Source organism: Meleagris gallopavo, chromosome 20 (genome assembly GCF_905368555.1).
Source record: "Meleagris gallopavo chromosome 20, MGAL_WU_HG_1.1, whole genome shotgun sequence".
NCBI lineage: Eukaryota > Metazoa > Chordata > Aves > Galliformes > Phasianidae > Meleagris > Meleagris gallopavo.
In genome coordinates, this window is record NC_139423.1 from 5,955,653 (window position 1) to 5,982,531 (window position 26,879).

The 26,879-nt window shown below is 50.7% G+C and overlaps 1 protein-coding gene across 5 annotated transcripts in view; it reads left to right on the forward strand.

The window, feature by feature from the left end:
- SLC39A11 (solute carrier family 39 member 11) overlaps window positions 1-26,879 on the forward strand; it is a 59,700-nt gene that overhangs the window by 12,046 nt on the left and 20,775 nt on the right. For 3 of the 5 annotated variants that reach the window (XM_085240017.1, XM_085240020.1, XM_085240019.1), the window contains 2 exons: window positions 9,535-9,679; window positions 25,582-25,752. In XM_085240017.1, the coding sequence (XP_085096143.1) occupies window positions 9,535-9,679; window positions 25,582-25,752 (316 nt within the window). The remainder of the gene's footprint in view (window positions 1-9,534; window positions 9,680-25,581; window positions 25,753-26,879) is intronic. The other 2 variants (XM_085240018.1, XM_085240021.1) reach the window with 1 other exon arrangement.

Genomic DNA, 26,879 nt, shown 5'->3' on the forward strand with positions numbered 1-26,879 from the left:
AGCAGCTCGTGGGTACCCTGCCAGGGAGCTGTTGGGATCCCCAGCCATAGCTGGGTAAAGGATGAGTGGAGAGAGGCTGTAATTCCACCCTAGAAATATCTCCTTGATCGAATTTTTTTTATTTTCTTGCCAGCTAGATACAGGGTTTGTTTTTTCTGACTGCAGAGTAAATCAATAAAGCTTCATGTGATGGGTGGAGCATTCCTTAGATTTACAGCAAATAGTATCTAAAGTGCCTTTTAAAAGCCTTTCTCCTGAGTTGGCAGGCGCTCTGTGAGAGGAAACTGCATGGCAGAATTGTGCTCAGCACCTGGATGATGTCTCTTACCTGATCTGGGGCTTCTCACACTGCTGTTTGCAGCTGTGTGATGGCTTGATGGCCAGGTGGGAGCTTGGCCTGGGGTCAGTGAGAAAGGAGTGAGTGTGTGTATGGTGTAGCAAGGGCCTGATGCCATTAACTCCCCTCACAGCAGAGCAGTGCTGTGCTCCTGCCCCTCATCCACACGTTTGTGAGCACTGCAGCGGGGTCTTGGTGTGTGCTGGCCTGGGTGAGCACAGCAAAACCAGTGATGCATGTGAGCTTTTTTTAGAGTCCATTCTGGGATCAAGCACTTTGCATGGTGAATTTTAGGCTATTTCTGGGAGCACTCTTGGGAAGGACTGGAGAACTCGGTAAACAGACATCCCAGAGACACTGTCCCACGTAGTAATGATGGTATCTGCAGTTTGGCTCAGGATGTGCCTGGAGGAGGTATGTGTTGCTTCCCAAATCCCTGCCAGCCCCACATTTAAGGCAGCAACAGTGCAGCTCTCCTGTGGGATCTGCGTGGGGCTGGAGCTGATGGCTTTGTTATTCAATGGGGTGGAAGGGGTGTGCTGGGGCTCATCACCAGCATCAATTTATAAACCAAATAAAAATTCCTCCGATGCAATTTATTAATTCCCCTGAGATGTGCCCATCACAAGTTCCCATCCTTAATGTGCTTTTTCCTGTTCATCTGCAACTCCTAGAAAGTTAATTAGCTGCACATCCTCATTGCTGTAGTAGGTGGAGGCTTTGTGTTGTGAGTGTTAACCGAAGGGTGTGTGTGTGTGTAGTATGTTTTTTGGCTTACTGAGTTCCTGGCCATGGGACTGAAGCTGCCCAGGGTCTGGGAACACAGACCTGAGTTGTATTGGGTGAGGACCTGGAGCAGGGGATTGCTGACTCTGGTTCCTGGGGCACTGGAGGAGTTGTGCAGCAAAAGGAGATGATGCATTTCATCTGAGCTGCTCTGCAGCTGGTTTTGTAGTCAGCTCCTGCTTGGGGAGCTGTGGCTGTTGGGCAGGGTGGTGACGGTTCAACCAAAGTACTTCTGCAGAAGGTGGGAACTGGCAGGCCTGTAAATGCACGGTTACAAAACTCGTGTATCTGTGAGCTGTGCTTGTTGCTGGGGTTTCAGGCTTGCTCCAGATCCCAGCTGAGCTCGTGTTCTGTGTGTGCAGGGGCTGCAGGAGTGGAGCCTTTGCCTCATAGCAGGGATGGGATGAGCTGGACGGATGGGGTTGGTGAGCTGCAGCCTGACTGCATTCCTGCTCTGATCCGACTTCCTTTGCTTTGGGAAAAACAAACAGCAGCCCTTCTGCTCGGTCTGCTCCACATCCTGCTGGTTCAGGCGGGGGGGATCCTACTCTGGTCACTGAGGAAGGGGACCATCTTTGGGAGTGGGGAATATGGGGAAGGTGCTTCTGCTTCCCTGAACCCACCTATGGGATCCTTGGTGGATACCAGTTCTTCTCTGACAGCATCTTGCTGCTCCTGCTCCCCAAAGCAAGCCTCCTTTAAGTTAATGATATTTCTTGAGTGCTTTGACAGCAGATGGACCCTGCAGTGGTAGGAGCTGTGACAGCAGGAGGTGTACAATCCTGCAGAAATCAGGGCTGGGGGACCCTGGCTTAATTCAATGAGCTGTCAGCACTGTGCCAGCCATGCTTCTCCCCTATTACCTCTATGCTGTGCATCTCTGTCCATGGTAACGTGCCCATTTCCCTCTGATTACCCTGAGTGCGGGGTATTACCTGCTGATAAGGCTCCAGTCAAAGTGGGGCTGCTCTCTGCCCTGCTGCATTTCAGTCACTGCAAAGGGGCTGGCTGAGATTTGTAAAGGAGAATAAATTTTGGAGAAAGGAGAATAAAAACAACTAAAACCGTAGTAAATGGGAATGACAGATCTCCCCCATATCTGCTGGGTGCATCTGAATGGTAACATGGGGGGGGTGTTGTTGTTAGGGCCAGTTCTGCTGGCAGTGTGAGCTCTCTGCTGACTGAATTGGAGCATGCATTGCTGGTTACTTTGCTTTTCCTCTGGATTGAGCTGCTGTGGGGCTGAGTGGGGACTGCAGCACTTGGGGACACTGCTGTCCCTGCACCTTAGGGATGGACTCAGTGATCCTTACGGGTCCCTTCCAACTTGGGATGTGCAGTGATTCAGTGGAGGGCTCAGAGTTGGTCCCTGTTTAGGGATCATGGTGCCCAGTTCACGGTGGGGAGAAACATCTTCAGCTGTAGGATGAGCTCCAGCAGTGTCTATACACTCATTTTGGGTACCTGCAAGAGGCCCTGTGTACCTGTGGTACAGTGAGTGCTATTGATGGCTCCTCATCTGTTCCTTCATCTTCAAATCCGCCTTAGAATTTGTTCCTGGCATCACCCAAATGAATGCCCCCACTGTGAAATGTAAACCTGCCATTAAGAGAGTCAAGCTCCAATTGATTGGGTGGTGAACTGTCAGGGAGAGGAAGCCTGCTTTCATGTAAAGCACGGAAAATGTATCTGCATCCATCTAGAAATGCAGCACGATGTCAGCCTGCTCTCGAGGTAAGCTGTGACTCACCCAGATCTGCTCGACACGCTGCCTGCTCTGCGGATGGGCTGCGAGGAGCTGATGTTGTGCCCCGTGGTGAGGACAGCAGTGCCCATGTTAGGACATACAGCCCCACGCCTTGCTGCTGCACAGGGAGCAGCCTGTGAAAAGGTTTTGTGTGTTGGTTTTTCATCCTTGAGGCTTTTCTCATGGTGCTGTACCCACCTGGCTGTCCCTCCCCCTCTGGCAAGGCAAAGGGGGGCACTGGGTGCTGTCTCAGGATGTCACAGTTCAGGTGTGAAAGCCTTTGCGATGCATTTTCCTGCCTTTTTGCCCTGCTCTAATTATCAACAAGACAGTGAAGAGGAGGTGATGTTAATGTGGTGCTCTCAGGCTTCACAGCCAATGCAAAATGAGGAGCCGTCTGTGTGAGCCCTTCCTTAGCTGTAGGCTGGAAAGGCATCTTGTGCTTGCTTTACATTTCTCACGTGCTGTTTTTTATTTTAAGGCCTGTCAGGACTTTATAGGTGAGGTAAATGCAGCACATATAAGTAAGTGATATTTCATGGGTGCTTGGGAGAATGAGATGCAGCCAGGAGGGGAGCAGCACTGTGCAGGTTTACAACCACCAATGGAGCTGAGTTGTGAAAACCCAGAGTGTTTTTTGCAGGTTTTGGTAGAATAAGCGAGGAGAGGAGATGTGCTCCTCTGTGCATGTGGGTGCTGCCCTATTTACCAGCAGGGATTATGAGAAGGGGAGAGATGCTGAACCCTGCTGGGTTCTCTCCGTGCTGGTGCAGCAGAACTGGGTCCCTTTGCTGGAAGCTGTTTTTGGAATGCAAAATGTGAACAAAGTGTCCTTGAATGCAAAGGATGAGTGCAGGCTGTGTGACTGGTTAGGGGCAGGCCCCAAATCCAGCTGTGCCCCCTAGGGCAGCCTTGCTACTTTGCACTCTGAAGCACGAGAAATTGGTTAGCTTCTCATTGGTGGTAATTAGGAAGTGCCTCGTCCCTCATTACACCTCTCTCTCGTAATGAATTAACAAACTAATTGGATTGGTTGGGGAGATGGAAGGGCCTCTCCCGATGAGTGCTGAGAAAGCACAGGGCTCCCTTGCCTCCTGCAGACATCCCGAGAAGCTTGCATCTCCTCTGTGAGAAAGAAGAAGCAGCAGAACCTTGTGCTGGGGAGTGAGTTTGCTGCAGGCTCTATATTGGGATGATGCTCTGTTGCTGCTGGCTCAGGGCCACTGCTGCAGGGGAAGGGGCTGTACTGAGGAGCAGCACTCTGCCAGCCCTTCCTGGGCCTGCTCTTCCCTTTTTCCCCATCAATTCAATCTGCACTGATAGCAAATCATTCCTGAGAATTATACGGTGTGAAAATGAACTGTTAATTGAAGTTCCCTCGGCTTTTTTTCTTACTGTTGCAAAAAGCCTCGCGTGACAGAGGCTGCAAAAATACACACTGCCACGTTCTGAATATGCAAAGTGAGGAGGAGGCAAAGATTGGGGCAGGATGCAGAGCTGCTCCTTTAGGCTTCAGTAAGCATGAGGAGCAAAAGCTTTGGTTAATCCCGTTGGTGGCTTAAAGGCTTATTGCTCACAATTAAAACCTCATCTCGCAGCACCGGCTCAGTGCTGCTGTGCCAAGTGATGGCAATGGGCTGAGCCATCCCTGGGGGAATTCCTCCAACCCGTTGCAGCTGGAGGACAGCAGGATGGCTGCGTTCCATGTGTGTGCTTCTGGGTGTCGCCACCCCTAACCCTGCTGTCCTCGCTCAGCAGCAGTGCCTTCCAGAGGTGGGTTTAGATGATTGCTTAGCAAAGGGCTGCTTGGGTTCAAAGTTCCTCCAAGCATTCTCAGAGAAGGAGATTGGTGACATCAATTTGTCTTCTCCTTTTGCCGAGGAGGTCTTGTTTGTTTAACAAGTTGTTTTCAGCTGGATCGCAGGGAAAAAGCAAAGCTCTATTTGCGTGCCTTTATTTTTTTGGAATGGCAGAGGTTACAAAAACTTCCTTTCCCTCTGCCATGTTAAATATTGCTCTTTACAAAACATCACGTTGTGTAACAAACCCCCTGGGTTTCCTCGGGGGCTTGGGAACGGCATGCCAGCAACATTCCTGTGGTGTTTGTGCTCCCTCCTGGAAAGGCAAAGACCCAAACACACAGATGAGAAAAAAACAATATATTTGGCTTTGACCAAAAATATCTTTTACCATCTTGTCTGCCTTTGTGGGACACCCGGGATGCTCCGGATCACCCCTTGGGACTGTCCCCATCCCCTGGGAGATGTGGGAGGAGGATTGATTTATTCTCGCAGCTCGTCAGTGGGGAGCAATGATTAGAGCTGCTGTTTGCAATTTGGAAGAATTATGAGTTATCAAAGCGGCTGATAATTAGCAGTGAATAAAATGTACTCGCAATAGTATTACATTAGTTACAGATAAACTGGTACCAGGCTTCCTTAATATTCACTTAAGCTCTCTTGCTCCCGGTTCTTAGGGGGAAGTTTTGCTCTCTCATTGCAACAGGAAAGCCCTTTCAGTTTGCTGTTGTCTTCTTGCAAGATGCTGTTGGAGCAAAAACCTGCTGAACAAATGCTGATTTCTTTTCTATCCAGGGACAAACCTTCCCTTCCCCATTCCCGCTGCCATAGCTACGGGCTGTGTGGACGTGGGAGGATGCAGTGTGGCAGGAGGCAGATGGAAGATGCTCAGCGTGGGCACTGGGTGCCCCAGGCCCCCCCATCTTCCCCCCCCACCCTCCTCCCAAGTACATTTGGGTGAGCGTGGTGCAGGCTGGTGGGGTTGGAGGTGGTGGGCTGAGCCCCCTGGGAAAGCTGTAGGGTAGAGGTACGGTCCTGCTGGGGCTGAATGATTATGGGATTGATTGTTTTATTGGAGGCTGAAAATGTGGCTGTGCTCAGATCCAGACCCTGTGAGTTGGTGCTGATAGGTTGCCAAAGGGCTCGTGCTGTGATGCCTGGGAAAGGCGATCCCCAGCCAGTGCTGGATAGAGCTCAGCCCTGGGGCTTCAGTAGGGTGAGAGATCACGGCCTCATGTTGCACCAGGGGATGTTCAGGTTGGATGTCAGGAAACATTTAATCCCCAAAAGAGTGGTCAGGGACTGGCACAGCTGCCCAGAGAGTGATGTGGTCACCATCCCTGGAGGTGTTCCATAACCATGGGGATGTGGCACTGAGAGATGTGGTCAGTGGGCACAGCGAGATGGAACTGGGTTGGGCTTGGACATCTTGGAGGTCTTTTCCAACCTTAACAATCCTGTGATTCTGCAGGGATGGGGAGCAAGGGTCTAGCTGTCTGTTGGGATTAGGGTTTAGGCTGGGTCTGTAGACCCCAAGATCTTTGTGTCCCCACCAGGACCATGCAAGCTCATGCTATGCATCCCATGTATTTATTTTTTCCATGCATCATCTTTTCTAGCATGGTTTGTGCTCTCCTGCCAGTGCAGCTGGGAGCTCTCTGTGGGTGGCTCTGATTGCTGCCTCTGGTTGTGCCTGCTTTGGTTCAGGCATTATAAAACCTCAGCCAGCTGACCTCTAGGGGGAAAGTGCAAGAAATCCTGAGACACCTCCATGTCTTGCAGTGCAGTTAGCAGAGCTGCCCTGGCTCTCATTAGCAAGCCTGAGAAGAATTGGCTTTGAAGTGCTTTTCTGCTGCCCTGCCTGTTATTGCTGGTCTGTTATTAGTGGTCTCCAAATTAAAATGCAAAACAAGATGTATCTGAAACACTTGAAGACCCACAAGCTTGCATATGAAAACAAATTTGGCTTTCTCCTCTTTACACAGTACTGCGTGGCTGTGCTTGGGGCTGCCTTGCTCTGTCCCTCCCAGCTCTGCTCTCTGTTTCCACTGCTGCCCACTCCTCCTCGTGCTTTTCCTTTCTGTTACCACTTTCTCTCTTTTAATAAGCACAAACTGAGTGCCTCTGGGCACCATCAAGACATCGCTTATTACCCTCTCTTATTTGTTCCTCTGTGTTACCTCCTGGACAAGTTAGAAACGTTTATTTAGTTTTAAAATCGCATCATAAAATCCATCCCATTTCTTTTTCCCCTTGAAATGCTTTCTGCCTTCTGGCTGATGGATGGCAGTCTGTGCCTGTGGAGCTGCTGAGGCACTGGCTGGGCAGCATCCAGCACGGCAGTGGGTTGGCAGCACCCTCAGGTTCTGTACTGACTGATCCCCACCAAGCCCCGGAGCGTTGCGTTTTGTCATCCTGGTTTCTTCATTAATTTGTTCTCCTTTATTGGTTGCGTGGGGAAGGAGCAGGTTGTTTCTTAAAGGCATCGCTCCGTTGTGTTGGTGTTAAACTTGGTTCTGCTGGCAGCTGGTGCAGGAGGGAAGATTGGCAGCATTGGGGGCATCTGAGATGCTGCGGTCCAGGGCCTGACCCTGCTGTGTGGTGAGAGCTCTCCTTCAGCCACCATACAGCTCTGTGCTGATCCCTTCTTTATGATCCCTTTGCCTTACAAGGACATGGGGAAGAAGAAAAGCCTGTCCCATGCAGCAGGGCCGGGGGGTATTGTGCCCACCTCTGGGGAGCTGGACTGGGATTGTGGGTGCTGCTGCTGGTCTGCTCCTTCCCCACACTGTGGCTGCTGCAGGTGAGGGTTTCGCACCCCAAATGGGATTTCCCTGTTGCAGGGCATGAGCTGCTGGCGCTGCCTGCTGCCCTCCATGCTTTCGGGCACCTCCTTGGCTTTTCATTGTGTGTACATGTGGAAATTGACTGTTCTCTGCTGCCTGTAAGGATGTATATTTCCTTTGAACGCAGTCGGCCATGAAATCCTAACGACTTTTCTGCTGCAGCTCTGCAAACAGAAGCGAGGGCTGTGGGGATTCCTGTGCCCAGAATAGTTTCCTCCCAGCTCCGCGGGTCTTCCTGTGCCTGTCTCCCGTTGCATTTGGGCTTTTGGAAAGTAATCAGCCCCCGTGGTTATTTCAGTGAACGCTAATTAGTGGCACAAGCTAATTAATGTGGGTTGACTTCCCCCTTCTCTTTCTAATGCTTTTTTAACCCGTTGACACATTCCAATTAAGGGACTCATGCGGGGACCGGACTGAAATGACTCAGAGCGATCGCAGTTGGAAGAACCGTGTGCTTTCCTGAAGGTCACTCATATTTTTTCCAATTGATAGAGTTGTGTGTTTGTGCAGCCAGCAGGGAGGTGACCTGACCTTACAATAAGCATCTTGAAATACCTTCAAGTTTGCGTTTCCTTGCATGGAAGCAGAGCTGCGGGTGCCGTGTTGATAATCACTGGCTGTGCAGCAAATAGCTGTGGGATGCTGCTCTGCAGGACTGCAAATGTGGAGGCAAGCGGTCTGACCTCGGGAGGACTGTGCTGGTGGAACCTCTTTAACTTGAGCTGCAGTTGTTTGGATGGTTTGGTAGCTCTGTGCACGGGCAGGGAGAGCGTGCTGAAGGCAAGCCTGTGAACTTCCATTCTTGTTCTCTCCCCATCACATGCAATAGTGCTGAAGCTGTGCCACGTCTCCTGGTCACCGGCCATCCGGGGGTTGCTGCAAATCACTTCTATTGTTGTAGAATCATTAAGCTTAGAAAAGCCCTCCAAGATCCCCGAGCCCAGCCGTCCCTCAGTGCCACATCCCCACAGTTCTGAACGCCTCCAGGGATGGTAACCCTCCACTCCCTGTGCAGTTGTGCCAGTGCCCAGCTGCTTTTTTAGGGGGAAGAAATTGTTCCTGCTCAAGCAGAGCAGCAGCCCCTCCTACAACAATGCTGCTTCTAGGTGCTGGGTTAGAGGAGGTGAGTGCACCCTGATTGAACTGCAAGAGAAGGCCGGCAGCGAGTGGTGATTAGTATTAATAGCCCAGGTCAGACAGTATTATGCAAATGCTGGGAGAAGAGACGACTGAGTTATTCATCTTTAACCTTTACTTTTGTTTAACACGACCTTACCCAGCAAGGCTCCCATTACTGCTGCGGGCTGTTCGGTGCACGTCCCTTCCTTCTGCTGCCACCAGCACAGAGCTCAGCCCGTGCTCCTGCCTGGTGACATCCATCCCTGTGCGTGCCACTGCTTCTGGCTGGGAACCATGGGGCTCCAGGGGGAATGAGCAGCCTGGGGCAGAGCTCGGTGCCACGTGTCCCAGAGCACAAACAGGGCTGTTAGGATTCCTTTGGTTGATGCTCTGGCACGTCCCCAGTCGCAGCAGGTTTGTGTGAGCCTTGCCTGGGTTGGCAGGGCTCAGGGTCCCTCTCGCTGTGTGCTCGGCTCCCTGCAGACTTTGCACGTAGCTGGATGTGTTGGTTTTGGCCATCTCCTGCTGTTTTTTGGAGATTACAAGTGCTGTAGGGATATACTCCAGCTGAGTCTGGAGTCTCACAGGGCCTTCTGGCTCTGGAAATAACACTGGGTGGTTGTGAACGTGACATCTCACTTAAATGCTGAGGAAACCGGTTCATTTTGGAACATACTGTTTCCCTTGCAAACCCAACGCAGGCTGAAGAAATGAGACCCCAGTGCCAACCCGTTGTTGGGGTCAGCAGGACTGGGTCACCAACCCCTGGGCTGTGTGTGAGCTCACTGTCTCCCAGGCATTCCCAGCCATGCAGATGCTGGAGCAGTCCCTGGGGACAGGACTGGGAGAAAGCCGATGGGAAGACGTGGGAAAAGCCTAAATTTGCCTCTTGCATTGCAGGGTTTCAGCGGACCCCCCTCCACCGTGTTTGCCTTGAGCTGCGACCCGCGAGCGGCGAAAGAGAAGTGTGAGCAGGATCCTGCCTGCTGGCCAGACCATGAGAGCGAGCTGTCCATCCGGATAGGTAGAGCTGGGCACCATCCAGGCAAGCATCCTGTCATATACCACCCGCAGAGCGTTTGGGAATGCCCCTCTTAAGCTGGCACCCAGGCTGTAACGTATGTGATTGACATTGGCTTGGTTTTGACACGTGCGTGCAAAGTGCACCTCCTCTTCCCTTTCTGGGTCTGTCTCTGTGCTGGCTTTCATTCCAAGAATCATCATTTCTGTTTCTACTTCACTTCTCAAAACCACTTGCACGTCTGCCTGTGGCTATGAATTATTGATAATTAGATATCTAATTCACCGGGGAAATGAAATCATCAGCTCAGCCTGAGATAAGTTTACTCTGAGCGTGGGCACAGCCAGCACTGCCCTGCCCTCGGTGCTCAGTGCCATACGGAGGTTCCTGCTCTGCTGACCCTCGGTGCCCTCCCTAATTACAGATGAGAGCCGACGGTCGTGCTGTCACTCCTCATTTTGGAAGCTAATAGGATTTCAGCTGCCAAAGCGAGGAGTGAAGTGTCTCCTTGGCAGCTCTTTCCCTTTGGAGAGCTTTTAAAGAAGGAACTCCCAGTTTGGAGTGGTGGAAGCTCGCCAGGTTTCCAATGTCCGTGGTGTGTGTGTGTGTGTGGGGACGGGGTGCCATGCCCTATGTAAATCCTCTGTGCAGCACAGCTTGCTGTTCTGCTGCACTTCAGTCTTTCTCTAGGCGAAGAAAACGTAATTTAGAGAATTAATCTTATTGCCCCTCTGCTTTATCTTGGTTGGCAATAGGGTGAAATGCTGTTATAGTTGTCAGTAATTGGGTGCGGGCTGAGATGAAGAAACGATCCTTTTTGCAAAGAATAGCACTATCCTCGTACACCAGGCTCTGTTATTTAACAGCATTGCTTAATTGCATGTTTCATAAAATGTTTCAAATCTGTGGATTCTTCAGGATTTGAAATGCCAGCTTGCATTTCCCCAGAGGGAGGGAGGGAGGGAAGCCCTGCGCTGGGCACAGTGTGCTGGGGGGCTCCCAGAACAGCCTGAGGGCTGCTCCAGCATCCCCTCTGTGGGGCTGCTGTGGGGGTTTGATGTTCAGTGGGGTGGAAACTCCATCCCAGAGGCAGAGGAGAAAGCAGACAGCCCAGCAATTGTCACAAACCTTAACCACTACCGTTTGATGTTTTCGTCTTCTTTCATAGTTACAAACAAATAGTGCAAACGGTTTTGAGAATTGAAAATTTCCATCGGGCTCCAAGGTTTTTTTTCTCTCTCTGGGGGAACAGCATTAAGAATCTACAATGCATTAATTCTTCCGTTTGTTTCTTGCTGCTTTTTGCCTGCTCCGTGTGCTCGCGAGGTACGTGGAGCCTTCTGAGGAGGCAGCTCTCCCCAAGTACTGCTTGGCTGGGCTCCTGGGAACACTTTGGAAACATAATGGGTATTTTTGAAGTCTAATGGGTACGAGCTGCAACATTTCAGCCTTAATCGCTGTTGAATCATTGACCCTTACTTCATATTTACATGCTTGAAAATTGCTAAAGCTGTGAAAACAACAACAACAGTAAAATCCCAAAGTGCACCGCTGTGTTGTTCTGCAGTTGTCTTTGCTGGCTGCAGGGTGTGGAGGTGCACGGACCCACCAGGCTGGGCTCTGTGGACTTGGGGCTGGGAATCCCTGACCTCAGTTCCTCCCCATCCAGCTGCTGATTGCTCAGTGGGTCCCTAGGATGGGGGCTGCCCTGGAGGTGCAGCAGGCGTTGATGTGGCTCCAAATGAGGGTTGATGGGAGTTGATGGGGGGCTCCTCCTGCTTGCGTGAAGTGGGACGTGAGTACCTGCATGTCGATGTAAAATGGAGTATAGGCAGATCTGTGTGAATTGCAGAGAAATATGTGTCTGGACTTAGTGTTTGGTGAATGAGATAATCTCTGGGCTTCAGTTACTACAAATCCAGCCTTGTCTTTGCTTTCTCAGGGTGGGAAGTGGTGGTAAGCTGTTTCCCTCCCTCCCTGGGATCAGGTTGCGATAAAAACGAGGAGTTTTTTTTTTTTTTTTGGCTTTGCTTTGCACAAACAAAGCCCTTCAGAGTGCTGCCCCCACCCCACGGTTACCCCAGCTCCCTGGGTCCTCGTGCTTCCAAAGCACAGGAATACTTCCAGCAGGTCACTGTGGGCTGTGCTTCCTTCTGCGGGTTGGGAAGTCCGGGTTTGACCCCTTCCATCACAGTGACGTGCGTGGTGTTCTTGGGCAGTTCTCAGAAAGGATTTACATAGGGCATGGCATCCTGCAACCCGAGCTGTGATTCACACTCCTGCAAGCTGTGGCTATGGAGCAGCAAGGCGTGCTGATCCTTCCCCATGTCCTGGTGCAGAACCATTCGTCTGATGGCGGGTGGTGATGTTCACAAGCAGCCTCCTTCATTCCCTCTCTGATGTTCCTGTTGCTGTATCATAGTGAAGGTTCTGTGTCCGAAGAAATGCTCGGATGTCGCCAATGTGTGCATCCAACAGTGTGCTGCCAACGTGGAGTCATTCCTATGAAGGGGCACCAGGCTTTGTGGTAGTGGCTCTGCTGGCTTTCAGAAGGGGTAATGACAGGACAAGGAGGAATGGTGTTAAACTGAGACAGGGGACGTTTAGGTCAGATATGAGGAGGAAATTTTCCTCTCAGAGGTGGTGAGGCACTGAAACAGGTTGCCCAAGGCGGTTGTGGATGCCCCATCCCTGGAGGCATTCAGAGCCAGGCTGGATGTGGCTCTGGGCAGCCTGGTCTGGTGGTTGGTGACCCTGCACACAGCAGGGGATTGAAACCAGATGATTATTGTGGTCCTTTTCGACCCAGGCCATTCTATGAAATGGCACCGTGGCATTCTTGCACAGTTCAGTGAGTGAATCCACAGGGGAAGAGCAGTTGGGGAAAAGTACTGGTGTGTGAAATAGCGTGCTTACGAAATGAAATTTCATTAAATGTGTTACTTATATGAGCCACGGGACTTGGGGACATTGTAGACAAATCTTGTTAGATGAAAATTTGGTTGTTTTTTTTTTTTTCTCTCTTAAATTTGAGCTGCTACAACAAACCAGCTGCGCTGCCAGCGCCAGCCCCGGAGCTGCCCGAGACTCATCAGAACCTCTCTAATTCTCTGCTTCTTTTCTGAGGGTCATTCTGTCCCTTTCTGCTTCATTTTTTTTCCCTTCAAAAGCAATTATTGTGTATCAGAGTTGCTGCTGCGGACTGTGCAGGGAGGAAGCAGACCTCGTTCACGCAGCGCAGCTTTCATCAGCGCGCGGGCAGTTAAAATCCTGTAATGATGTAATAAACCTCTGATGAAAGGAAGGAAAGGAGCTGCGGAGATGAAAGAAGGCCCCACAAACCCCTTAGTGATTAAAAAGAGAGGGCAGAGGGTGGAGCGTGGGTTTTGTACACCAGGCACAATGTACGTATTGCTCTGTCACCCGGCTGTGTCCCTGCAGCTGGAAAATCCCCTCCTGGCTCCATTTCTCATGGGTTTGGGGCTGGTGTGTGCTGTGCTCACTGGGATGACTGGAGCTAATGGGGTTCTTCCTGTCTTGGTGTTCCCTAAGACAGGGAAGGAGCTGGCCCTGTTTAATATCTTAATATCTTCATTGATGATCTGGGTGAGGGGATTGAGTGCACCCTCAGTATATTTGGCACCAAGCTGGGAGGAAATGTTGGTCTGCCTGAGGGTAGAAAAGCTCTATGGAAGGATTGGGATAGGCTGGATCAATGGTCTGAGGCCGATGGTATGAGCTTCAATGAGACCAATGCCAGGTCCTGCACTTTGGTCACAGTGTGTCCCTGCCAGCCTGGGGCAGAGCAGCTGGAGCACAAGTTTTATGGAGTGCAGCTGAGGGGATGGGATGCTTCATTCTGGAGAAGAAGAGGCTCAGGGGAGAGCTTATCTCTCTTCATAGCTCCCTGCGTGGAGGTTGTGATGGGGTGAAGGTCATCAGCATCTGCTCCCAGGGAACAGATAGAATGAGAGGGAATGGCCTTATGTTATGCCAGGGGGGGAGTTTAGGTTGGATATTAGGAACAATTTCTTCTCCAAAAGGGTGTTTGGGCACTGGCACAGCTGCCCAGGAGTGTGGGGATGTCACCATCCCTGGAGGTGTTCCAGAACCATGGGGATGTGGCACTGAGGGATGTGGTTATGGGCACGGTGGGATGGTTGGGGTTGGTCTTGGGGAACTTGAAGGTCTTTTTCCAACCTCACTGATTCTGTGCTTCAGTGTCTTTAGGGCTGCTCTCTATAGCAGTGTGGAAGACTGTGTTCTCTTCTTTGGGATGTAAAGAAGTATTTCAAAAATCTGAGGTTTGTAAGCTCTGCATGGCTTTTGGGTACAGCATTCCAGCAAGAGTTTGGTGGATACAAGAATAAAATGGGTCTCTGAGGGCCCTAAGGACCCTCTGCTCCCTGGTCCAGCTGCAAAGGGGGAAAACTCCTCCATGGCAGTGACCTGTGCCCATTGCAGGGCTGTATCCCCCTCCTCACTCCCCAGACAGCAGCAGAGCTGTGAGCAGTGATGCTGCACGGTGCCTCAGCAGCCACGCGACCCGCAGTGATTCATGGCAGCAATATCCAGCCAGAGCCCCGTGTGTGTGTCAGGAAGGTTCATTAAGCCATTACAACGTATGCAACACGCAGATCCTCCTGCAGAACGGGATGCTCACTGCTTTTTGTTGGTCCCACTGCATTTGTAACAGCGCTGACACGCTCATGCCATGCTTGGCCTGGAGAGCTGCTGCACTCCAAAGGCATCAATTCGTTTTGAATTTTAATAGCCAGTTTGATGATGAACGCCTCTGGCTATGGCTGTATTGATTTAAAAACATTCTAATGCCCCTTTCTTGAGCATTTCAAATGGTTATTGACCGTCCCTGTCAAGCTGGGTGCTGGCGGTGGGTTTTATGGCCATGACTAAGTGTGAATTTATATACACAGAGCTTCAAAAAATAAACATAAAAAATCGTAGCATGTAATCCCTCAGCAACTGATAAAAAGCTGCCTTTGGATGGAGCCTCGTGCCCCTGTTCTGGTCAGAACCTGAAGTTCTGAGTCTAGATGTGGAAGGGTGGTTTGTTCCCCTTAACCTTGGCACAGTGTGAGCATCTCTTCGTGTGTCAGTGCAGCCTGGCAGGTGAAAAATGTTTGGGAATATTTCTGTGGGCTCAGTTCTGTCTCCCTGTGCTCCTCCAGCTCTGCAATCAGTAACTCCAGGTGTGAATCAGTCGAGTTTCCAACCACATTCAGCCCAATCCCTGAGCAAACGTCAGCCTGCGACCTCTGGGGGCAGCTGTGCTGCGCTGTGGGGGCAGAGTCCTTGTATCTGTGCCCCAGCCGGTGGCTGCTGCTCCCTACAGCCCTGTGCTACTCATACTGCTCCCAGGAGGAGAGCTGCCTGCTGCCCAGCCCTTGGAGGGGACATTTGTGCATGCTGTGCACTCCTGGCACTGCTCCCCACTGGCTCTGCCTTCCATAGCTTCTCGGTAACGCGTCCTTCGTTCCTTCAGTGTTCTCCCAAATGGAACGTGGCCAGGAGGGCTCAGCTTTGCTTCTGGCTTCTCCATCTTCGTCTGTTCGGCTCTTGGAGATGCGTCATTTCCATTGCTTCCATTCCCTTTTTGGAAACGCAGGCTTGTTTCCATCAGCTCTCAGAGATGGTGACATTTTGTTCTCCTTGAATGTTCCAGGGATGTGGTGCAGGTGGAGGAGGATGACACAGAATTACCTTTAAATTGTAGAATGGTTTGGGTTGGGAAGGGACCTTAGAGCTCATCTTGTTCCAACCCCTGCTAGGGGGTTCCAGCCCTACTAACCTTACTAGTCTTTGGGATTTGTGCCCTGCAGGCATCCTATAGATGGTGCAATGATGCCTCGTGCATCCTGTGCTGTGTGTGTGGCAGGGAGGGGACAGATGCCACCTGAGAATGGAGAGGCTTTTGTCTTTGAAGTGGCTTTTCCTGTGAGCCTCTTACCTGTTGTGTCAACACAGACACAGATTTAACAGCACAGGACGTGGCTTTCTGCTCTCCTGTTTGCTGTGTGTGGCCGTCCCTTTACTCTAAAGCAAAGCCAGCAAGCCGGGTGGGCTGGGTGGGCTCCCAGGTGCTGCAGCCTGCACACCCACCTGCAGAGCCCTTTGCTCTGCTCCGTGCTTGCTTTGTGTAAGCACAATCTGTTCGTCTGTGGGGCTTATTGAGGTCTGCTGAGTGATGTGCTGTCAGGACACGCTCTGAAATCAGTGCTATCAGCAGGCTTGGAGGCTGCCGAGATGCTTTCTGCAGTGCTTATGGCCCTTAATCAGAGAAGTCATTTCCCAAATTGAGTCTCGTTAACTCTGTGCAATATTAGCAAGGAGCTTTAATTTCCTGGCTACGCCCGGCAATCTGTTACCTCTCTTCACTCAGTTTTTAACTCTACCTCTTTATCAAACAGGTTATGCAGCCTCGGTTCCACCCTCAGCCCTCAGTTGGTTGAGGCAGCTCTGCTGGCGCTGTAGGGTGGTGCAGGATCATACAGAGTGGGAGAGCCGTGAGAGGTGGGCTCCTCTGCTATCCTTGGTCCTACAGGAGCATCCACTGGAGCATCCCTCGGGGACATCTCCAGGGCTGCATTGTGCTTTGGAAGCTGTGCAGAGGGCTGGGATCCATCCTGAGCCCCTTATAGGCTGCAAGGGGATAGTGGGATAGCACAGGGGAACCATTCCACTGCAGCTGCCTTCAAGAAACCCTTAAATATCAAGGTTTATTAAATTGAGCTGAACTGGCAATCAGTGTTATTGCTTCGGGAATGGATGTTGCTGTGTTGTTTTTTTTTTTTTTTTTTTTCTTTTGGCTTCATTCAATAAATACAATAATTCATTTATTTTCTTGATATGGCTCTTCAGTTGAGTGGGGACAGGCATAATTGTGATTTACCCTAAGGATGCTTTGGGGGAGCAAAATGATCATTGGGACCTCTTGCAGTCATCAAGTATGACAGCAGTGATAGCAGCTGGGGATGCATACAGGACGTGGAGCATGAAGTGCATAAAGGAAAGGGAATGAATTGCATCAGGAAATGGGTTCTTCCCCCACATTGAAACTAAACAAACATTAAGTATAACAGTGTATAAAAGCAGACAGGGTTGATGCGACTTCAAGTGAGTGAGGTGCATGCTGTGGGGCTGGGAAATGATGGGGTGAGAATTTGGGCAATCCTGAACTGGAGCAAGGGGAATGGTCTCCTGCCCCACAAATATGTGTATGTAAATATATGTATGTATATATATATGTGTGTGTGTATTTATATATGTATATAAATATAAACAATGTAAATACATATATTATGTCTGTTGCCATGCAGGTGCAGTGCCCTGCTCACTTTGCATGGAGGGCTCTGCTTACACAGCCCTGTGCTGCTTTGGGATTTCTGATTGTTGCTGGGGCTCTCCTGCCTCTGCTTTGCTTTATGCCAACTCTGAGCAAGTGCTAACCTCCCAAGTGCTGCAGTGATCCTCTGGGTGCAGGGAAGGCTGGGGGGCTCAGGAAGTTGTATTCCTTCTGAGAGCAGCTGATTGGTTTTTCCTATCGGTGGGAGTCCTCCTGTGATCTGTGGCACTGATTCTTTCCCATCTGATTTCAATTCCGGCACGTTTGCACATCTGTCCACGATGGCCTGGGGCGGTGGTTGCTGCCCTGGCCCTCTCCATGCAGCCTGCTCCGTGGTATATGGCACAGGATGATGAACATGCCTCTGCACTAAAATCCATGCTTTTTTTCCACCCCCTCAGGAAGTTTCCCCAGCTCTGAGCGTCGATGGCACTGACAAATGCTGCACTCACAGCACTATTGCTCCTGGAACTGATGGGACCAGAGCTCTGCTGGGGTCAGGGCTTTGGGCTGGTAGGCAACCTCAAAAGGAGCTCTTAAAAAAGCAAGGGGTGATGGTGGAGCTGTGCAGGCAATGGGATCTGGAAGAGCTGCTGGGATTTTGTACTGCTGACATAACACTTGGTTTGTGGAGATCACAAGCACACAACACGGTGCTTTGCCTTCAGCTTGTAGCCCTGGAAAAAAAAAAAAAAAGAAAAAGCTTGCAGAGCCTGCAAAGGAACTTAATTTTTAACCTGTCTGTATCTATTTTCATGTACTTGCTTCTTAAATATTAATTGCTCTGTAAGGTATGCAAGAATTGCATGAATATATTAGATGGAGGTTTAACAACTGAAGTGCAAGCAGAAGTTTTGCTTCCGAAAAGCCTCTGTGGCTGTGAAACAGGGCTAACAGGGCTGCTTCTCCCCAGCTCCCCAGGCACAGGGAAGGTTTAGTGCCCATACTGTGCTGCCAGCAGCCCTGGTTGCAGGGATGCCACGACCAGGATCTTCCCCAGCTGCTTGAGCAGTGCTGTTTAGAGACGTCCTCTGAGTACTTTTGAAGGATTCGAGTGCTTGAATAATATTTTTGGAGAAGTCTCCAATGATGGCTGTGCTGTGACAGCTCTGGATTTTGCATTGCATGCCTAAGGCTGAGTGTATGACTGTTCTTGGTGCCACGGGGGGAACTTTACAATGGCTTCATTTCATTTTGATATCCTGGTGTCTGCAGAGTGAGCTCCCACTGGTACTGTGCCAAGGGAGCCCTGCCAGCAGAGCTTCCCCTCTGTAGCCCTGCTGCAACCTTGCTGGCACCCAATGACCCACCCGAGAGCCTTTTGGATGGTGCTGGGGACCCAGGTGACCTCGTGCCCATGCACCAGCCTTGTGCTCAGCCTCTGCCTTTGGAGGCTGCGCCTTGACTTCATCTCCATCATGCAAAACAGCTGCAGTGTATAATCAGAGAGCAAACAGGGCTTTTTCTCTTATATTTTTATATAATGTCTAAGCGTTTTATATTTTTCAGGAGGCTATGGGGCAGGAGCAGCCCCAGCGCATGGAGCTGATGGCAATCTGTGCAGTGCTGCTGGGGAGGTTCAGGATGTGTCCCTGCACCGCCTCCTCCCCCCTCTGCTGGGTCATCTGAGCTTTTGTCCTACAGAATGGGACAGGAAAAAAAAAAAATCTAGATGTTCTTATTTACACCTGAAAAAAACACACGATGATGACTTCTCCTTTTTTAAGATTAGGTGGTTTCTCATCACATTTTCTCCCATGCTCAGCTCAAGTCTCTATTTTTGGAGCCCTATTTCCCTGTGAGTCCCGGTGCTGCAGCACGCTCCCTGCCATCTGTCTGCACGCACGCAGCACGCTCCTCACCCCCGGTTTTGCTGCTCCCATCCCGCACGTGCTGCATCCCACAGGGTGTCTGCAAGGCTGCACCGGGTCTGTGGCAGCAGATGGTGCAAGCTGCCTTCGAGCAGTGCAATTGCACTGAATCTACAATTCCTCAGATTGAAATGGTGCTTATTTCTTTCTTTTGCTGCTCCTCCGGGCGGCTCCTCTTTGTTAGCGAGGGGATCTGCCTGTGTGCTGCAGTGTGGCTGTTGCCTGCGATTGGAATGCAGGTGCTGACAGCATCCATGAGCCATGCCTGGATTGTAAAAGAATCCTTACGATACTTTCTAGGCTCTTTCAGCCCTTTCTAGTATGTAAACGGGGCTGTCCCTGTGCTCTGTTCTCATTGTTTTTTTTCTTTTTTTCTGCTGATGCCCAGTGCTGCCCCTGCTCTGCTGCAGGGAATGCAATTTGCAGGATTTGTAGAATGAATTTTTTTCAAGCTGCACTTCATTTTCTAGGAGCTTTGTGAGAGCGTGGCGAGGCATCCAACCAGAGTGGTAATGTTCTGATAGCAATGGATGTTTGGGCAGGAGTTGGTGAGTGCTGTGCTTGGAGCAGGGCAGCTGATGCCTGTGGATGGTGCTGGCACTGCTCTGTCATCCTCTGTGCCATGTGGAATGTCAATGGGCTGCGCTGGGCACGGCCCTGCGGTGCAGTTTCTGTGCTTGTTTGGACCTCTGGTCCCTCATGCATTTATTCATCGATTCCTATTTTCCGACAAATTGAATTAATTTGCAAAGAGAACTTCTGTAGCTGAAGCCGCAATGTCTTTCTGGGATGAAAACAAGAAGACTAAAAGACTTTGAATGAAGGCATGTGAGGCCGAAATTATGGAAATAATGGAGAAGAATAGAGCCGCTCCTCTGGGCTGGTTTTAGGCTGGCGTCTTGGGAGTGCTGCAAAGAAGTCTGCACAAAGAGCAGATGGATGGAGCCCTGCTGAGGGGCTCTGTGGCACAATGATGGCCATGAGGATGTGATGCTGAGCATCCGGAGCACCGTGGTGGCCCTGTGGGTGGCACCACTCCTGCTGATCCCATCCTGTGTCCCAATGAGAGCTCAGTTTCCTTATAATCAACTAAAAAGATTTAGTTGTTCTTCCCTTACTTCAGGAATCCAGTGCATCCCATCCCACTAAGATCAGGTGCTGTTCCTTGCTAGGGATCAGAGATCTGAATGCAGCGTGGTGCTCCGAAATGAAGCAATTAAGTTATCTGAGATATGTAAATTTTCAGCATAAAATGATTCAGCAGTACACTTCATCTACTGGGAGCTCTTTGAAGAGCTCTTGGAATTTAGCAGGAATTAGTTTGCTTAAAAGGACCTGGTGCATGTAATTACATTTAACGTTGTGCTGCTGCTCTTGCCCAAGAAATTAATCTTTAAATGCTGCAGACGCCAGGAGGTGAGCTTTGGGCAGCCATCCTCCTCCTCTTTGGCGCAACGTCACCTATGTCACCCTGAGGGGTGAGGGATGCTTTGGCCTCAGTGTTACTGCAGTGCCTCTGTGTGCTGGGTTGGGGCTGTGTCACCGCTGCCATTGCTCAGTCCTTCACCCAACCGCAGCTCGGTGGCACGGCCGTGTGGGAGTGAATTTGTGCAGCTCTGGAAATGGAAGGTGCTTCGTTGCACCTTGTGGACATTTCCAGAGGCTTGGCTTGCTGTGCTGTTTCTTCTCCTTTTCATTGCTTTTCTCAAGTGCCTCTTTGTCTGAATTAACAGCTGTGTTATGCACTCGTTTTCCCATCCTCCAGTGCACCTCTGAGCACAGCAGCAGCTCCCTGGGACACCTGGAGCCTTTCCCAGCCTGGACGTTGCTGGCAGCTCAGAGCATCACCTGCAGCAGGAGGGAGAGCATAGAAAATATGGGACGATAAAGGGAAGCAGCAGTAAGGCCCACGTGTTGTGAGCCCGCTGTGCATGATTTCTCAGCTGCTGTAGGTAAAGGAAGGTGCTGAGGGCTGGAGCAGTCGTTTCATTGGATTTCACCCATTCTTGATGATGGATTACAGAGAGGGAGGAGAAGTTCTTGTGTTAGTATCAGGGCTGTGTGGATGGAGGTAGCACTTGTGAAGCTGGGAGGGCTGCTGTGGGGCTGCAGGTGTCCCCCCTTGTTGGGATTGCCCAGGGTGGGGAAGCTGTGGGGCAGGGAGGGCAGCCCTGGCTCCAGGAGTCTCCCAGCTCTTCTTTCCCTTTTTGGCCATTAATACTGGGCTGATTGCAGGCTGTGTTGTTCTCGTGCAGTGATTGTGTTGGGAGCTGGGCTCCAGGAACCCCCTTCCTCGTTGTCTGATGCGCTCTGGAGCAGGGGATGGCCGCTGCCTCCTCCTGACTCCTAACTTCAGACGGATCCCAGCAATAACCGCGTGTCTGAGAGCCAGTGGTACTCAGTCATGCTGAATTAAACAACCTTTTATGAGAGCTCCTGTGCACGCCTGGATAAATGAAGGCGCCTAATAGACAGTGAGTCATGACACTCTCTATTTATCTTCTTTGCTGAAAGCCCCAGCAGATGCAGAGACCTCTTTTATCTGCCAGAAATGTTGGAAATGAATTTGTTCCTTGGTGGGGGGGGGGGAGCAGAGTGCTGAGCTTGTGCCAGCGGGCTGGGACTGTGGTCACACAGCGTGTAAATGGTGTCACAGGTGTCCCCTGGTGCTCATCTCTGCTGGTCTGTGAGTTTTGATCCCTGAGCTCCTCACTGCTGCTTTTGCTAGTGCTAAATAAGCAATGTGTTTCAAAAGCACCATTATTTGGCCATAGCTGGGCAACTCCACGGAGCTCCCCACTCAGCAGCTTTGTTGCATGAGCAGCCTTTCTATCAGCTGTGCTTCTCTTGCGTTCGGGGACTCATTCCTTGAAAGAGGGAAGGGAAAAGGTTGTCTTTCATTTCCATTCCCTCTGATCTCACTGTGGCTCTGAGCAGAGCAGACCCAGCTTGGGGTCCTGCGGTGCCTCTCCCATCACAGGTGCTGTGCTTAATTACTCGCAGTAATTAAAATCTGTTAAAGAGCAGCATGTGATGGGGAGCAGGTGCTCGCCGGCACCCATCTGCTGCTGCTGCTGCTCTGCTCCCTGAAATTCCTGCAGAATGTAATGGGAGAATGGCTGCGGCCAAGGGGTCCCCTGACCCCTTCCATTGAGTGTCTGTGCCTGTCAGATCAATGGCTGCACAGTCAGAGGCTGTCAACACCTGAGCAGAGCCTTAAAACAACAGCAGGAAAAAGATATGAAGAAAGATTGATGGTGTTGTCCTGGAAAGGCAGAGTGTGCTGCTGTGGACCTGCGTGGGTGCTGCTGTGAGAGCTTGTCTGCCTTGGCTTCCCGGGGGCTGTGGCTGTTAATTTCGAAGCACTTTCTCTTCTGGGGTTTCTTTATGGTCAGAGAATGAAGGAAGATGGATGGGAGGCAGGGAGCAAGGGCAGGGCTGTCTGAGTGCTGCTGGGCTGCAGTGTGAGGTTCTGTCCTGCTGTGGGGTCTGCAGGTCCCATAGAGCTGGTCCTGCTGCTGTGCTTTGCGTTGCACGAGATGAGTTCAGGGTTGGTTTTGCAGCATGCTTTCATTCCAGTTCCCTTTTCTATCCCAATTTGATGCACTGAGATATAGAGTCATAGAACCATTAAGATTGGGAAAGATCTCTAAGTTCCCCAAGTCCAGCCCCAGCCCACCCCTGCTATGCCCACAGACCCATCCCTCAATGCCACATCCCCATGGTCCTGGAACACCTACTGGGATGGTGATGCCCCCGCTTCCCTGGGCAGCTGTGCCAGTGCATCACTGCTCTTTCTGAGAACAAATGTTTCCTTATATCCAACCTGAACCTCCCCTGGAGCAATGTGAGGCCATCACCTCCCATCCTATTTCTATTAAACAGAGCAACTTCAGGGAGTTGTGGAAAGAGAGCAGCTCTCCCCTGAGCTTCCTATTCTCTAGAATGAACCATCCCCTTCCCATAAGACTTATGCTCCGGACCCTTCACAACTTAGTTTCCAGGCTCTCAGCTCAGCTGTCTCTGCTAATTGCTAATGAGCTGCTGACACCTGATGGGCAGCTCTGGGAGCACTGTAGCTCAGCACTTGCATGAATTCTTCCCCTCTCTCCCTCTGGGCTGTGCTGCCTGAGCAGAGCGGGCACTGAACCAGCTCCTCACAGGAGTAGTGGTGATGGAGCCCATATGGTGTGGGATCAAACAGGAGCATTTGTTATGTGTACTTAAGTTTAATGGAGCATCTCAGGCTTATGGAGGGTGGAAGGGGCAGTGCTTGGGTGTGTGTTATGAGCTGCATGCCCTCAGCATGTGTTCTATAAGGGGCTTGGGGGATCTTAGGCGTTTCCCATATAATTTGATCTCAGTCATTAGGGGAGAGAATTGGACGTGCTGTTACTTTCTGCACCTCAGGAGGGGACAGCAGCTCCTTGTGTCGTCGTTTTCCTTAGCAGATTGTTCTCTCTTCCCCACCCCACCCTCAGGCAAGGGTCAATGCACACTGGCTTATCTCTCGTGTTTTTAATAGAGCCGCCGTAGCATTTAGTGCACATTTCCATTTTGTGCCAAAGACTGAGTGCCAATACAGCGCGATGTTGGGCAGAATGGGTGCATGTCCATCTTAAAGGCTTCTGAAATGAGAGCATTCCCTGTGCAAGCTGACACAGAACAGCTTTTTTGAATGCCCTGTGCATGGCATTTAGTCTCACTTTTGTAAGTGTTGTCCTTCATGCTCAGCAATCCCTCTCCTTCTCTTCTCCCACCAGCTGGGGATGGGAGCTGACAAATGTTTATCAGTAGTTACACTGAGGCTGCTAATTTATCTCATGCAAGTTTGGCCGAGGCCAGAACCTCCGCATTGCCCCATGATGGATGTGCTGTGCTGAGCAGTGATTTCCTCCTGTCTGCAGTGCTCTGGACGCTGGCAGTAAAATCCCTCCCCAGCAGGGCAGGTGGTCTTGTTGCTAGAATTTGATGGGGAAATCAATGGGGAAAAGATTGAGCAGCATTCTGGTGCTGTGAATGATTTTCATTCCAATACCTCCAGGTGGGGAGGCACTGAGTGCTGTGGGTTATCCCATCCCGTCCCAATGGGATGAAGGCACATGAATTCTAGCCCTGTGTTATGTGGGCACCTGGACAAGACTTTGGACAGAAGCATGGCCAAAGCCGTCCCTGAATGGGGAGGGCTCTGAAACAGTCATAAAGAGCTCTGTTGCCTCCATAGGATTTGATAGTAATTCAGGAGGTAAAGTCGTGAAGAGTTTTTGGGTGCAGATAGCAAGTAGTGTATTCATCTGTTTGTGTGTGTGGGCAAGTGCAGCAGAGCTGAGCTCTGGCTCATGCAAGCCATTTTCATTAAGAAATAATAAAAAAATAAAAAGCTGTTTCACGTGCTGATAAGGAGTCCGTTGGCTTTTATTTTTTGCAGCAGTTTAAGCCATACTCAAAGCCATTTATCTTTTTCAAGGGCTGGCTACAGAGGATATGAAAAATGCAGCAAGCTGCACGTATGTAATTAAACTTTTGGCAGAGTCTTTGCCCTGCAGCTTTATGAAGAAATTCAATAATGATAAATTGAGGAGAATATATAGAGGAGCTTTTGTGAACAGGATTCAAAGTAATGCACGTGGCAGAGATAATTATTTGCTATATAATTGTCTTGGCAGCATCCTTGCGAGCAGCCCGTCTGATCACAGCAGCTATTCTCTGAAAGCCGCCCCCTGCTCCACTCTTAGCACTGCTCCAATTTGCTCTTGAGGCTCTTCCAGCCCTGTTTAGCTTTTGCTGTTGTTTTGTTCCCTGCCCTGTGCCCTGGTTGGAGCTCTGGGTGCTGTTGCAGTGCTGTGTCTCTGCCCATCAGCTGCTGCTGTTACTGCTTTATTCCCCACCACACTTGGAAGCCAACCACACACAGTTTTCCCCCCTGTGTAGCCCTGCTGCTACATGTGAGTAGGGAATGATGCTCGGATTGTCTCCCTGGTGGGGATGCTGCTGCCTTTCCTTCTGCTAAGGCACAGATAATTTACATGAGAGTCATTTTGCTGTTCAAATCACGAATCTAAATTGCCCTCTGTGCTTCTGCAGAAGCTGTGCCTGCTCTGTTTATTCCCATAAACTGCCCTCATGTGCTGCTGTGCTCTGTGGGACTGCAGCCTCATTACAGGTGTGGTTCTATTGCACTTTGGGCTGCTTCCTCCTTACCCCTGCAATCCCGGAGGTAATGGTGCGTGAAAAAGAGCCAGAAGGGAGATGGGAGAAGCGTATTTACAAGCAGAGGAGGTGCCAAAGTGAAGCTGCTTTGTTCAGACCCCAGAAGTTATATTTTAGAAATGCTGATGACATTTGTTTTATCACTTCTGCTAAGTGCCAAGCGAAAGCAGCTGGAAGGTTTTGATTCTGGTCTCGTTCTGTACAAGCTTTGTTACAGCACTGCCCAGTGCTTGTTCCTCCCTTCACAGCCCTCCCTGGGGCTTGGATTTAGGTGCCTATGTTTGAATAGAGCTGGTGGTCATTGTGCTGCTGGGAGCAGAGCTCTGGGAACCCGGCACCCCCAGAGGCATTAACAGATGGCAGCAATAAATCTTGCTGGGTGGTTTTCCTTCTCTCTACATTCTCCTTCTGAGAGGGAAGGTGGGAGGTGTCCACCTCCTGTCCCCTCCAGCTGACCCACCTCTGTCTTTCTGTCCCCTCAGATAAGGCTGAGAACGGGGAGCCCTACCAGCGGAGGAGAGGTGCGGGGACCCCCCTGCCTGACAGCCCCCCAGCGTTCCCCATGGCCAGGGATGCTGCCCTGACAGCCAGCAGCAGCAGCTGGAGGCGGATCCTGCTGATGATCCTTGCTATAACCATCCACAACATCCCAGGTAAGGCCCAGCTGTCTGCCCGGCCATCCATCCATCTATCTATCCCTCTGTCTATCCCTCTGTCTGTCCATCCCTGTACCCTTCCCGAAGCTGATGCTGAGCTGGACACAGCCCAGGAGGATTTTCTGGGGCTGCCTTCTCTTCTCCCTTTCTCCTTTTCACTGCTGCTTGCAAATGGCACCTGCCAAGTGGGATCTGTCACATTGCATTGCGCTGTTTGCATGGGGCTGAACCGATGGAAGGTTTTGGCAGCGAAACCTCATACAGGGAGGGAAATTGCAGGCTCACTGGTGTGTCTTTAACATCTGCAGCCTCACTTTGTTGCCAGCCTGTAGTGGGCAAAAATTGTAAATCTGAGAGGAGATTGAGAAAGACTGCACTGTAAAGACAATGGGATTCAGGTCTCTTGTTGTTCCTTTTTTGGTTTGTGTACAACAAGAGGTGCATTTTAAAGCAATTCTTCTCTGCAGGAACAAGTACAATTATGACCTTTCTTACTCAAGGGATGGAGTGTGCCAATAGATGGGAAACCGCAGGGCCAAAAATCTTGGACTGCATTGTTCCAGGAGCTGGGCTTTAAGGGTACCAGAAATGATGCAAGATGAGAGAAGGTGCTAACAGCTGAAGACACTCAGCTGCTTTGAAGATCTTAGTGATGTTGAAAGTAATATAAGGCGGTTTTCGTGACTTTATCTCCCATCTTTCCTCTTCTGCTCCTTCCCGTCTGTTCCCTCCCCTTTCTTTCTGTCTCTCAGGCTGTTGCCTGAATGAAGGTGAGGGGTTTAAGAAATGGCTTTTCTGCATAACCGGGTCTGTAAGCATGTGGAGGATGGTCAGTGCCCTTTAGAAGACTGTGGTGTGAGCACGGGGCTTGTGGCCTTGCAGTTGCTATGAGTGCAAGGGCCACCTCATGCTATAGCTGCAGGCACTGCTCCCAGGGCTGCTCCTGTTTGTAGCCCGCAGGGTGCACAGTCTCTTTACAAACTCCCAGCCCTGCTGTGCACTTGCAGGAGGCGAGCAGAGAGCTTTGAATTAGCCACGTGTGTACACAGAAAGGAGGAAGCTTTTGCTCGGAGTGAGCGGTAATTGGATTGCATCCTGCAAATGAAGTGCCAGGCAGCCTGGAG